The sequence below is a fragment of the Schistocerca piceifrons genome, chromosome 11 (assembly GCF_021461385.2).
Source record: "Schistocerca piceifrons isolate TAMUIC-IGC-003096 chromosome 11, iqSchPice1.1, whole genome shotgun sequence".
In the NCBI taxonomy this organism is placed as follows: Eukaryota; Metazoa; Arthropoda; class Insecta; order Orthoptera; family Acrididae; genus Schistocerca; species Schistocerca piceifrons.
The window spans coordinates 1,113,344-1,126,977 of NC_060148.1; the positions used below are offsets into that span (position 1 = coordinate 1,113,344).

At 46.7% G+C, this 13,634-nt stretch overlaps 1 protein-coding gene and 1 long non-coding RNA gene across 2 annotated transcripts in view; both read right to left on the reverse strand.

Annotated features, from left to right (window-relative positions):
- Nucleotides 1-444: 444 nt before the first annotated feature.
- LOC124720180 (transcription initiation factor TFIID subunit 12-like) lies at nt 445-2,008 on the reverse strand. The gene has a single exon (XM_047245505.1). It carries the CDS (start codon nt 2,006-2,008, stop codon nt 1,613-1,615), a length of 396 nt encoding a protein of 131 aa, XP_047101461.1. The 3' UTR covers nt 445-1,612.
- Nucleotides 2,009-2,023: 15 nt separating this feature from the next.
- The window catches only part of LOC124720420, a 41,347-nt gene continuing 29,736 nt past the window's right edge, over nt 2,024-13,634 (reverse strand). The window contains exon 3 of the long non-coding RNA XR_007006153.1: nt 2,024-2,135. This is a non-coding gene — a long non-coding RNA (uncharacterized LOC124720420). The remainder of the gene's footprint in view (nt 2,136-13,634) is intronic.

Below are 13,634 nucleotides of genomic sequence, written 5' to 3' on the forward strand. Positions count from 1 at the left end.
TATCCTACCGTCCATCCGAGTGTCGTCACGTTGACGTGAAGTCGAAAGTGCGTATCGAGGTCGATGTGTGGTGTGGACTCTCGCACAGTCGTGTTACCGATCTGTTCGAAATAACTCATTCTCCACTCTAATCTCTTTACTAGTCCCTAAACATCTTCCAATTTGCAGGTGGAAAGTTTCCGAACGGCCCGACTCTGCGGCCACCGCAAATCGCCCGACAGGACCGGGTCTACCGTATCGAGGTTCGGACTCCGAGGACTCGGGACGTGCATTTGCAGTGCGATCTGACACGTTTCTGGCGTGTTTCCGGAGAGAAATTCGATACTGACCGAATGTTTGAGACAGTAGGGATGCAGATGACGTGTACAAATGACAAAACAAAATTTTACAAGTTTTCTACATTCTTACCTTCTAGTATAACTTCCACACAATTAAAGTCTAAAGTTGTCAGACACTTTGTGGAAACTCTGTATTTCAATTAGGTAGCAACTGCTGCATCTCATAACTTGTTTTAAAATTTTTAACTTCGGACGAAATATGAAAATTCGGAAATATAACACAACACACTGACAACAATTATTACCTTATTATTCGTATTTGACCAGAATGTCAAACATATTTAACTGAAACTGTCCTCCAAATGTTTTTCAGTGTTTTAAAACAGTATGCCCGTTAAGTAATTACAAGTCGTGCACATCTTACGAACACACACAAAAATTACACAGAACAACAAATATATGACAAAAGCTACCACTGATAAATGTTTCTGCCATTCCAGGGAAGAGAACAAAATTTGTCCCACACATAAAAGAGGTTAAGCGTGTGCACAAAACTTCCAGTCTACGATTTCTCTACACGCTAACAGCACAGGAACTGCTAAAATTTTGTGATGTCACCGAGGTCCCCCACTCGAAAGGAAGTTACAGCTAGTAGCACGAGCCGGTTCGCCTTGCGCACACGCGGCTGCCGGCTCCGATACCTCGGTCAGAGCTGCCAGACTTCACGGCCACAAGTGCACTAGCTGCGCTCGCCCGCGTTACGAACGGTCCGCGTTGCTCTTTTGCCGATCAAGGCCGCGGCCGGAAGTTTTACGCGAGTGCCTTTTATTGTATCTGTCCGGAACTTATCTTCTTTACGTTAACTGGCAATCTATCTCCACCCACAGTGTCGAAGTTCCGACAACTAGAGAGTCATTTCCTCCGCTTTTCCACACACCTACCGGCAGCACTCCGAATTTCTCCTCGCCAACTCGAGTAGCAGCTAGCTGTTACGCCTCGTCAAAGAGTTTACAGTTTTCTCAAACGAAGAATTCGAGGCAAAAAGTCGTGTCCGATATCGCACGAGAGTGGGCTCCTTTCACTAATAGGCGGCACTGTGTACGTACGTGACTCAATTTCTTTTAGCTTACAAAGTTTTGTCCTCTCGCAGTGGAAGAAGGGGGTAGGGGACACATTACGAGCTCCTAACGTACCACTCTTCCCCGAACGTCGTCACACTCGGAACTGTAATACCGCACCGGACACCCCTCCGCCATTCTCGGTGTCTACCGTCACTCGCTCTTCGCTACTTCCACTGCGGTAAAAAAATGAAGCGAAAGCCTGCTCGCTCCCCGTCACTTGCCGGCGGCCTCGCGCACGAGCTCCATGCGGCGGCGGTGGGCCTCCCCCTCGGCAGCCGGGGCGTACGGCTGCAGCTCCTCCGTGCCGAAGCCCGGCAGCCACATGTTCCAGTGGCGCTCCAGGTGCAGCTGCACGTCGCGGGCCTCCACGACGGCGGAGCGGCGGTGGCGCGCCGACAGGCAGGCGGCCCGCACCGTCGCCTCCACGAAGTCGTCGGCCAGCTCCAGCAGCACGTCCTCCACCTCGTCCGACAGCCGCTCGTTCGGGTCCAGCTCCTTGACGATGTCGTGCAGCCGCGTCCGCGCGTGCGGCGCCGCCCCCGCCTCCTCGGGGGCCGGCGGCGGGTTCCGCGCCGGGCCGCCCGCCGGCGGCGCGTCGAAAGGCGGCATCGACGTCGGCACCCGCGTGCCCGAGCTGCCGGCCGCGGCGGCCGAGCTGCCGGCGGCCGCCGCCCCCGCCTCCGTCTCCATGCTCCGCTCGGCCGACACTACGCCGAGACGCTACGTCCTACGGCTCCTGAGGGCGACGGGGCGAAATTAATGTGGAAAAAATTTAAAAAATAAATAAATATTTTGTGGATCGATCTGTCAAAGTAAGAAATAATATAGACTAGAGAATCGTCCGACGCACACCCGAATCGTGCTCAAAATCACACGTAGCAAGAGTTCGATGTTTAACTTATAACTCTGAAGAATACTAGAGGGTATTTGCCCGATATATTATGTAGACCGCACACCGTGTCGTCGTCAGACCTCGACAGATTTCTGTTGTCTGTACCCGAAGGTATAAGAAAAGGTCAACAATTTTGCTATCTCGAATTCTTTGATGGAGAATGCTCGAAATATCGGGAAAGACAATGTGTATTTCGGTTGACATATCATTTGCTCTACAAGATTTCGAGCACTGTTCAAAGGTGTGTCAAATGTTTCTCTAATTTATTATATTTCTTAGTTTTAGACATATCATTTCACTAAACATTTGATTGGGGTTTTTATATTTTATTTTATTTATTTATTTTTTTTTTCATTTTAATTTTCAAGCTTAGTTCAGAAAACTGTTCTCGAAATGTTCAAAATTTAGTGCTCGGTTCAAAAGATAGTTACATATCGTCCCAATGCAACTTTTTATGTGATACTGTTAGACCTGCCTCGAAGTGAGGACTCTCTGACACTCCATTTAAGTGGATAGCTGTTTGTGAAGTGTTTTCCTGTCCCTCAAATTACCAATTAATTATTTCTCGATTGTCCTGATCTCTCTCGAGCAATTTATATAAATATATTGTTTTTATTATTAAGCAAACCTACACCTCACACTGGTCTATTTGACATTTCCTACTCTTCATTAGCCTAAGAAAATTCAGACTCGGAGAGCAACCCACTGCATAATGTATAGGGTGTCACCATTTCATTACACGCAAACATTTGACCAATAATATGGTAATCTGGGTCAGACACGATACTCTGATGCTTATATAGACTACCTATGTGACAAGCTATAGTGGGGGGGGGGGGGGCACGTCAGAGAGAACTTGCAGAATATCGTGAACAAGTTTCACGATCGTGCTATCGTTACAGGGGGCACTACAGCTTGGGCGAGGCGTGCAATGCAATATAGTGTCAGAGACTGGGATTCGCACGACATTATTCCCAAAGTGTAAAGTAATGCAAACATCACCTGCAGATTGGGCCTCGGGTTTGTTCCGAACGCCCGCCTGCTGCTTACCGGGGAGTACGAGGAGCGACCTAGCGCAGTGGGACGGACACACGGTCGGCGGCGTCGTCGCTTCCTGCCGGCAGACAAATCCCGCTGCTTCTTCATTTGTGCAGCTCCTCACCTGGCCTCACAGTGGCTAGGTGGGACCCGTACCGAGAGAAAATCTGAGGAGGTACCGGCAATCGAACTCCGGTCCTTCCGAGCTACAGACGATTCAGCTACGGAGGCGGTCTTACTGCAAAAGTGTGAACTAAAAATTTGTTCGAGCAGATAATTACAGAAATGAATTGCGTGTAATGTCCTAGATCTCTCAGCTACAGACAGAAGTGCATTTTTCAAATATGATAACGAACAGGAGACATCGGTTATCTCCGTGCTGTCGAGGAATGTTAAGAAAGATAGAAAAATATTTTTGCTTAGTGACAGTAATGGGGTAAAAATTGAAGATTATTTGAGTTGTAGACACCAAATATTCGGCTGTGAGGATGAAGATGTGGAGCACAAATCGATAAAATTCAAAAGCATTGATCAATATCCCCTAGACGAGTATGTTCCGTGTGAGGTTATGACGGACAGAAAAAGCCCACCACAGTTCGATAGTACTGCGTTAGAAACTTGCTACGAAAACGCTTGACACTGTCAAACAGGTTTATGCGAAGTCGAAGCCTAGCTTACAAACAAACATTTAAATAAGCAAAATGAGCCAAAGCAGAACAATGGCTTTGAAAGTAAAAGTTTTTTCAACAAATCTGACTTCCGACCTGTATAAGTTTCAGTATTATGTACAAACAGTAAGCAGATCAAAATTGTCGATTCTGTCACTCAGTTACTGTACTGGAACCGAAATGGAAGATGACAAAGCAGGGCAAAATACTGAATTTGGTCTTGTGAAACTGTTTTAATGTGGAAAATCATAATATAGTCTCTTTCAATTGTCACACAAATGCCAAAATGGCAGACAATGACAAGTGACTGCAGAATAGAAAGATGATTAAAGCTGCTTAGTTGTGCAAAGGCATCTGGGAATGCTGAAAGAGCTGTAATGGCGTACACAAATTACGCAAAAGAACTCGCTACGCTTCTACGACTAATTTATCTCGTGTCAGTACAGTAACACAAGGTACCTAGCACGTGGGGAAAAAGTGCAGGTCGTTGCAGGATGTACGCCTATATTGCTCACACCAGTCTCTTGTAGAAATACGATACACGTTATGGTAACATATTAGGATATTTTTGGTATGGCCGTGTTCCAACACGACTGACTGTTCGAACAGTTTACGTCACAGTTTGGGAAATCTGAGGTGCAGTTCGATCTTTTGATCGACCTGCCATCTAGTGACTTTTGTCGGTATTATCGTAACAACCAGTCTTAGAATTTAAAATGCGCTGTGGATTTTAATAACAAAAATTACTACGAAATCAGTGCTGAAATATCTTATCGGGTGCAGATCGTGTGTAACAATGGCAGCTAATAAATAAATAAAAGATTGCAAACACGATTCTGTCCAGTTCTGGAGCTTTTGTTCATCCCACTACCTTGTAATGTCTAACGGTAATGTTACCACGACGGGTCTTGCTGTCGTGCCACAAAATTAGCCACTTTGTTACAATACGTTTCGTTTTTTGGCATTTGATTGTTGAATAATTTTCTTCGCCGATTCGTCTGAATGTTACCACCTTGTTTTCAGGTTGATTAAAATGTACTGAAGTTTTTAATTGTTATTCTAATATATGAACTGGGACTGAATTACTTATTTGCAACTCACTTGGTAAAACATTATGTTCTGTTATAAACGAAGAAAGTATTATACTAGTTTCAGTCAAGCAATATTTTTCGAGGACATTTTGTGTCTATGTTACCTTCACATCAAAATGAGCATATATGTTAATATATCCATTCTTTATGAGAACTTGTAAATTTGTTCAAACACAACAGTCTCTCGTCGTACTGGGACATCCTCGTCTAGCATAACTTTTCCCTAACAGTAGTTGTCGATACCAGTATTATTCTTCGAATTTTGGACAGGTCAATATTGCCTCAGCTGCTTTTCTGAAAACTATATAATTTTATACACAGTATGTTGTATATCAAGCTAAATTTTATGAAAAGGAATTACTTCATTTTGGATGTTCTGATCAATAAGTACTAGTTCTGAATGTACAGTTAAATTATTATTATTAATTATTATTATTATAGAATCATCTGAAATTACGAATTATTTCGCACACTTAAAATTTCTACTATTAATTACGCAATTTAGTACTGGATTCATGTATGAAATAATAATTGAAACTAATAGAAATTTATTTGTCAGGAAAAATTGTAAACCCTTTGGAATACAGTTATTTCTGCTGAGTGAGTCAGTAGTAAGCATACCTCTGATGTGACCGGACATGTTTTTGTATTTTGTGCGAACAATGTAATTTCGGGTTTGTTAATGTGAAAAATCAAAAGACTGTATGATATACTAAAATGTGACAATATATATAAACGTAACAACCAAAATTCTGCAACAACAATCTTCAAATTTATTTAGAACAAATCAACCACGAGGACCTAAAACGTGAGAATTTCAGCTTCAAGAATCATACCCCTAGACAAGAGCTGGAGTCAACTCTAGGTGAAAAGATAAGTTGCTTCTCACAAATCTTCATAAAAGACTAATGTGGACAACACCTGCAATTAGAAAGGAGGGGGGAGATTACATCCCTCACACTTGAGCCACGCTAGTCAAATTTCACACGGCTGTTCAAACGAGCTGGATACTATATCGAATGCTGCGGTATACTGGGAAAACTCGAGCCCATTCGAATGTGAGTATCATTTGGCCAGTCCTAATTTTTAGAGAACAGAAATCTCCTCCATAAAAACACGAATTCTGCAAACAGAGATCTTGTGAAACTCAGCTCCCTCTGGTCCTGGACGAGCTCTGCAGCGCTCCATACAATGTCGCTCAGGTCGGTGTCAAGTTCCTCGACTTTGGGAAGACATTTGGGCACCATCCCGTATTGCCGTCCAGTTGGAGGGGGGAGGCGGGGGGCAAATTTTTGACTGATTCTGAACACGTCACTCTTAAGGTAATTCCAGAAGTAGGCCGTCAAAGTGTAATAGGGCTGTTACTGTTTACAGTACATACAAATAAATCATCTACCAGAAAATTTTGGAAGCTCCACGAGGCTACTTGGAGATGACGCCGTCGGCAAGAAGGCAGGAGTGTCTGCACCCTGCCGTGAACTGGCAGCTGACCTTAAATGTATAACAGGAGGGTAATTTGAAAAGTTCTTGTAACGGAATAGAAAGAAACATCTTGCCTCAGTGAAACTTTATTTTTCACCGTCGTGTCCCAGTACACTAACAAACTCGGCCTGGCAACGTTCTCACGTCTCGATCCCATCTCTAAAGTTAGTTTTCTCTGTACCTGCAAAATATCCGTCAGCTTTGGCAGTCAGTTCCTTATTCGAAATGATTCTCCACCCACTGAGGAAAATTTTGAGCTCTCCGAAGAGACGGAAGTCCGACGGAGGCAACTCGGCCGAATAAGGCGGGTGCGGCATAATTCCGTATCTCAGTTCACATATTTTTGCCACGACTACGACACGAGTGTGTCGGCACACGACGTATTGACAAAAACGACTTTCTCCCTCACAATACCTAGCCTTTTTTGTCTCTCTTTCTCTGTAGTCTGTATAGAAGGTTAGTGTAGTAGTGACCTGTAATTGTTTGACTAGTGGGAAGAAATCTATAATTGTTTGATTAGTGGGAAGATAATCTATCAGCAGAATTCTCGTCACACCCCAGAAAGGTGACACCACGAATTTTGCTGGCCGGCCGTATCGCTTTTGCTTTTTTTTTTGCCCTGCTGTCTCGTCTCTCGTGTACGGCAGTGGACCGAAGTTTGATCTGCAGTCACAAACTGGTGGAAAAAAACTTGTCAATTGAGCTGAAAATCGGTTAAACATGGTTCGGATACTTCCGTTCGGACGCGCTTCTGATCTCGAATTACGAGCAGCGGCAGCAGTCTAGCAGATAACATTATCGTATTCAATTCCACTGTTAAAATCCACGGTGCGCATTCGGCAGTATCTGTACAGCCTCGACAGTACCTCACCCTTTCACTCTGCCAGCCTCCGTGACTACTTTATGCACATTCACAACAATTTCTGGGCTAGTGGCTCACCCAGCTGACCACTGCCCAAATCGTCATCGGAGCTGTCGGGACCAAATTTAAACTTATTTGTTCGATTGCTAACAGCAGAATACGAAGACTCTAGAGTCCCCAGTACGTTCTTAAAATCGGCACGAACTTCCTTTGCTTCCGTACTCTTCTTACACAGTATTTAATCGTTACAGTAGTTAATCATTTTTTTCGTCTTTACAAATCATTGCACAGGAACGACAAAGAGATGTGCACACCAAAGATCTCCACGCAAGACACAGACAGATACATCATCTTTATTTATAAAAGATGAGGTACAATCCAGTGCAACCTTCACGGAATGATCTCGTAAAACAAGTAGTAGGAAAGGCAGACGCTATTTGTGAAAATCCAAATTTTAATGGATAATGGGACAACATTTATTTTAATTTGCGTGTCGCAATAACAACTCCATCGGCTGTGTGTATTATTTTTATTTCATTGCGACTGTTTTTTCCAATCCAATCGACTAGTTTCGGGCCCCTCTGCAACACACACACTAAGGTGACAAAATGACGGGACAGTGATGTGCGCACATACAGGGGGCAGTAGGAAGGCGTGCGCGACCTGTAAAAGGGCCGGGGCATTTGCGGAGCAACCATTCGTGCTCAGGTGATTCGCGTGGGAAGATTTCTGACACGATTCCGGTCACACGACAGGGACTAGAAGACTTTTAACGCGGAATAGTAGACGGAGTTGGAAAGCGTGGGACATTCCGTGTCCGAAATCATTTGGGAACGGCATATTCCGAGTACCACAGTGTCACTACTGTGCCGAGAATACCAAATTCCCGGCAACACCTCTCACCACCGACAACACGGTGACTGAGGGCCTCTACTTCACGACCGACAGCAGTCGTGTAGAGCTTCAGTGGTAACAGAAAAGTAACACTGCACGAAGTAACCACAGAAATCAGTGTGGGACACACGACGAGCGTATCCGTCGGGAGGGCTGCGGCAGCAGACAGACGGCGCGAGCGCCCTCGGCGGCGACACGACGTCGCCTGCAGTGCGTCTCCTGGGCTCCTGACCGCACCTGCCGGACCCCGGACTGTTGCCCGGTCGGACAAGTCTCGATTTCAGTCGGCAAGAGCCCAAGGTAGGGTTCGTGTGGCACAGACACGACCAACTTGTGGATCGGAGCTGTCAAAAAGACGCTGTCCAACCTGGTGATGACTCCGTAATGGTGTGCACTGTGTTTATACGGACTGGACTGGGTCCTCTGGTCCGACAGAACCGATCACTGACCGGAAGTGGTTACGGACGTCCCGTTGCCAAACAATGACGGAAATTTTTACAGATGACACAGAGCCACGCCACAGGGCCACGATCGATCGAGTCGGGTTCGAAGAACAGCCCGGGCGATTCGGCAAACGATATCGCCACCCACATTGCCGACCCGAATCCCGTCCAACATTTACGGGGCACAATCGAAGGTCAATTCGTACGCAAAACCCTGCACCGGCAACACCTTCACAGTAGACAGCTGTGTATTTCTGTAGGGGAGTCCCGACCATTTGACGAGTCTGCGGCACGCCGAGTTGTCGCACCGTGCCGGGCAAACGGAGGTCCGGCGCAGTGTCGGGAGGCACCCCGAGACTTTTGCCATTTCGGCGTAGTACGGTCGTGCTTTCGTTCAGTATGGTTACTGTATCTCAGATGCGCCACAAATCTCCAAGTTTGGCAGACGTCAGTGGTCTCCGCTCCTTTTTCTAGAGGTACGGCGACGGTGGCCATCAAAAGCTCGACCGCAGTACTAGTGTGCTGCAGAGCGGCCCGAAGGTGGCGGTCTGCATCTCCGAAACCAGATTCGACTAAATAAAACCGATTCACACAGCTGATAAAGAGTTGTCGTTGCCGCTACGCACAAAGGCACGTGCGAGGCTGAGATGCATCGGGGAATCTTTAGGAAATGTAACTGGTGCACGAAAGTAGTAGCTTACGGAACACTCGCCGAGATCAGTTTCCGAGTACTGCTTATTAGCCTGGGACCTTCACCACGACGGATTCAGAGGAGAGAGAAGAAGATCCGACGAAGGACACCCCATCGTGTCGAGGGGTCGTTTAGTCAGTGAGAGAGATCTACGGAGACGATCGACCGACGCCGACGGCAGGTGCCGAAAGAGAGGCGTTCTGTGACGGGGGTAGGTTTACTGCTGAAAACCCGAGAGAACGTACATTCCTACTGGGGCCGGGCACATATTATTTCCTCCCACACACACTCGCAAAATGTCCACGAGATGACCTGAGAAATTAGCTGCAAATATTTTCTCGTCGATGCCAACTGCAAGCGACGTAATAAGAGTCCAGGTTGTAGACACACGGCGGACGAAACGTGGAACTTTCCGAGTCTGGCCGTAAAGCGTGCTCGGACAGCTTAACGGTAAGGCGGCCGCTCGCAGTAAGTGGTAAATGCGGATTCGAGTCCCTGTCTGGCACACCATTTTCACTGTCGTCATTCCACTGTCCGTATTCACAACTGCGGACACATTTCATTACGCACATACAACAAAGGCTGCAGCCGACACAGAGCCCGGTCCTTCGGACGAGCACGCACGTCACAAGGAACGTTGCACGTAATTCTGGACACGGGCACTGCAATATTCGACTAGTTGAAAAACTGACACGTTAAATGAAAATTTACCTGTAACGAAGAGAGTAAAATAAGAAGACAAAAAAGTAACAAGCCCCAGGTAGAAATGTCGAAAGCCCACAGTTAAGAACACTCACTCCGTACCGGGAAGTGGCGGACAGCCACGGTCCGGTCCGACTGCCTCGCCGTGCAGGGCGTGCGTGTCACAGAGGGCACCGTAGGACAAGAAGTTACTAACATTTACGCGCATATCCAAATATCGTACAAACGGTCGAGACTCCCGTTACGCGGCACAACCGTACAGACAATAAAATACTGCTACATAAAAAAAATTCTTAAAACCAAATAGACCAGATGCGAGAGCATATAACGACAAGCTCAGGATCGATAGCCGAACAGTCGAAAAACTAAGACATCGCGTCCTCTCGAGGCTATCGCAGTTAGGTAGTGAACTACGATGTCTCGACGCCACCCGGCGTAGAGTGTGCATCGGGGGTACAGCTTTAGACCCCGTGTAGTTTAAATCTCTTCCACAATGTTTCAGGTTTGCTGCTCTACTTTTCTGTGTCAGACTTCTAAACCTGTTACACAGTGGTAGAATTGTGAAATGGTTACCTAAAGCAGTACACACTGAATTCCTCAGATTCTGATGTTGTCAGAAACTAATGCCAAGCCCTCTGCAGCCTGCCGCACACACCCGGTGGGACAATTGTCGCAACAGGTGTGAGGTGCACCAGTAGGGTCCTACTTTTCACCAGCTACCTTCTCTCCGTGTACAACTATCTGGTCAGATTCTGTGGAATAAAAAACACTTGCATTATCTTTTTTGTCCTTAGCTTTTTGCCCAATTTCTGTAAAATCGTGCCAACGTACGGTATCCTACGGTAACTGACAAAACTGAAACTGAGGTATTACAGCTAACACAGCTGTGGCAGAGACACGGGCCGTTTTAATTAGTCTGTAGAAGTGGAACGGCATTATTGGGAACACCAAACGTCTGTAATACATTTCAGGCCGGTACACCATCTGACGACACGGAGCGCCGGAGTCGGGCCGTGGCGACCTTTTACAATAACGGCGATCGTGTCGTCGCTGCTACACGGGAATCTCTCTCTCGTTGAGTCCCTGACTGAACCCGCACTGTTAGCACGAGCCGTCAGGTTACCGTTGAGAAACTCTGAAGTGACAGGAAGTGCATTTGAGCTGAAATTTCCAGCGAGGCACACAGAGGTGGTGGGGCAAAATGCTGCAACCGACAGTACGACGCGTTCTGTGACAAACTGCAGCAGTAGCAGGAATGTCCAGTTGCAGTTTTCACAGAATTTTACGCAATAATTTGAAGCCAAAACTGTACGTGACGCAGGTTTTGTGGCACTCAAACGAAATGGCTATACGTCCAACTGTCGACTAACATTAGGGACAATGAAGGCTTCTCAAATTTGCCACAGACGAGTGACTGAGCAAATGTTTGTCTCGGCGGTTACGTCGACAGACAAAACTGCAGTTACCGGTGTGACGACAATCGTGAGAAACTCCGGCGACACCCCTTACGCACCCGGAAAGTCAGGTCAGGGAGCACTGTCTTTTTAATGGGCACAATCGGCCTTTCCTTTTTGAGGAGAAACACAGACGAACAGAAACGGACGACCGGAGTTACCTCTCGGCAGTACACTGCCGCAGTTGACACAAAACACAGGCTGTACACTACACATCTACAAACAATTGTGTGGGAATCAGAAAGATTCCTACGGTAACAACGGTGGCCACCTACGAGACATTTTCAAAACACGAATAGTGGGGGAAACGGTAGTGCGCACGGTCCTCTGACGTAATCTACTCGGACACTGCAGCTGTGGCGTAAAAAGTGTTCGTTCGGCAGAAGCGTGCAATAAAAATATTGTGGAAAGTTGGTAACTGAACATCTTACCGAAACCTGTTAGGGGACCTAGGGATTCTTACAAATTTGGCACAATTTCAAGGAAAGTAGGCAAAAAGCTAAGGACAAAAGAGATAAAGCAAGTGTTCTTTATTAAACAGAATCTTGACCGGAGACTCGTATACAGAGAAAAGGTAGCTCCTAAAAAGTAAGACCCTTCTGACGGGTACCGCACCTGTCCCGAAAATTGTCCCACCAGGTACGTGGGGCGGACTAGCTTCCGAGAATGCAAGAATCTGAGAAATTCGGTGTGTACTACAGTCATTAATGGTATTTGTGGTTAATAACAATAGTGGATATGGGTGAATTCAGCAGTTCACAATATCAGTATCCAAAGTAGAGAATTTCTGTGTAGCTTGTGCATACCTCTTTTGGGTTCAGAACGGAATTTTATATTCTCTAGCAACAGTCTATAACAGGTTGCCAGTGCAAAAAGAGCAGGAAAATGAAAACCGCTGAATACTTAAAAACAAAGTACACAACTTTCACGATTTATCACAATATTTGGACTAGGGGAGATGAATTCTGTATTAATTGTTCTCATTGCCACTAAGCAATGCTAATTCCGCATAATCCTGATTTTTTTTATTAAACAGATTCTGGTTGTCCCTGTACACAGACAGCTGACAGTAGGAGCATTCAAATTACATAAATGCCTTTTTTTAAAGAATTTATGTAAAAACACCACTGTAAAAAGGGGGAACACTGGCTTTTATCAAAGAGGCCACTTTTCTGCCAAAGGGCCTAGCAATCCACAAAACTGTGGATCCCGAGTTAGGACGACAGCTCGGCTACCGGTCGTCGCGTGTCACCCGAGTAACAAATCTGTCGGAGACATTCCGACCCTCCTACACAGCTGCCGAAGACGACAGTCTGCAATCGGACCGCGAGGTGGAAGTGCGAAGGAGCGTCTTCCAAACTGAGACGGTGCAGTCTTCGTGCAGAGAGACGGTGACGGTCTAACACTGCGGAGGGTGGTCGCAGTAGAACTGGCACAATGACCGTACACGGCGGGGTACGGCGCGACCCACCAGCCCTCTCCTCGTCTGTAGCCAGCGCCGAGTGGCGCTCGGGGTCGTGTACAGAGCGACTGGAAGCGAGAGTTCTGAAGTGTTCGATCGTGCCGTACGCCGAGGCAGTCCGACGGGAAGGTTCGCGATCGGTGAGAAAGTTGCCTGCCGTTACGTGTAGTGCCGAGAGAGAAGTACGGAGGTGGTGGTCTCACGGTAAGCGAACGCTTCTTCCCCGACTACGGCACGGTCCCCGTCACGCTACAGTAAACGTGGAAGGATACGAACACACTTTACAGTGCCGTGTAGTGTGTACGGTGGAGGAAAAGTTTGTAGGCAGTAATTCAGTGCAGCGGCGCGACAGCGCAGCGCGTCACAAAACACCGCAATGAAATTTTCACTCTGCAGCGGAGTGTGCGCCGATGTGAAACTTCCTGGCACATTAAAACTGTGTGCCGAAACGAGACTACAACACGGGACTTTTGCCTTTTCCGGGAACGTTCTCTACCGACCGAGCTACCCGAGCACGACCGGTAACCCGTCCTCACGGCTTCAGTTCTGCCAGTGT

What these genes read in the sequence shown, in the direction of transcription:
- LOC124720180 (XM_047245505.1), bottom strand. Translation starts at nt 2,008, where the DNA reads ATGCCGCCTTTCGACGCGCCGCCGGCGGGCGGCCCGGCGCGGAACCCG.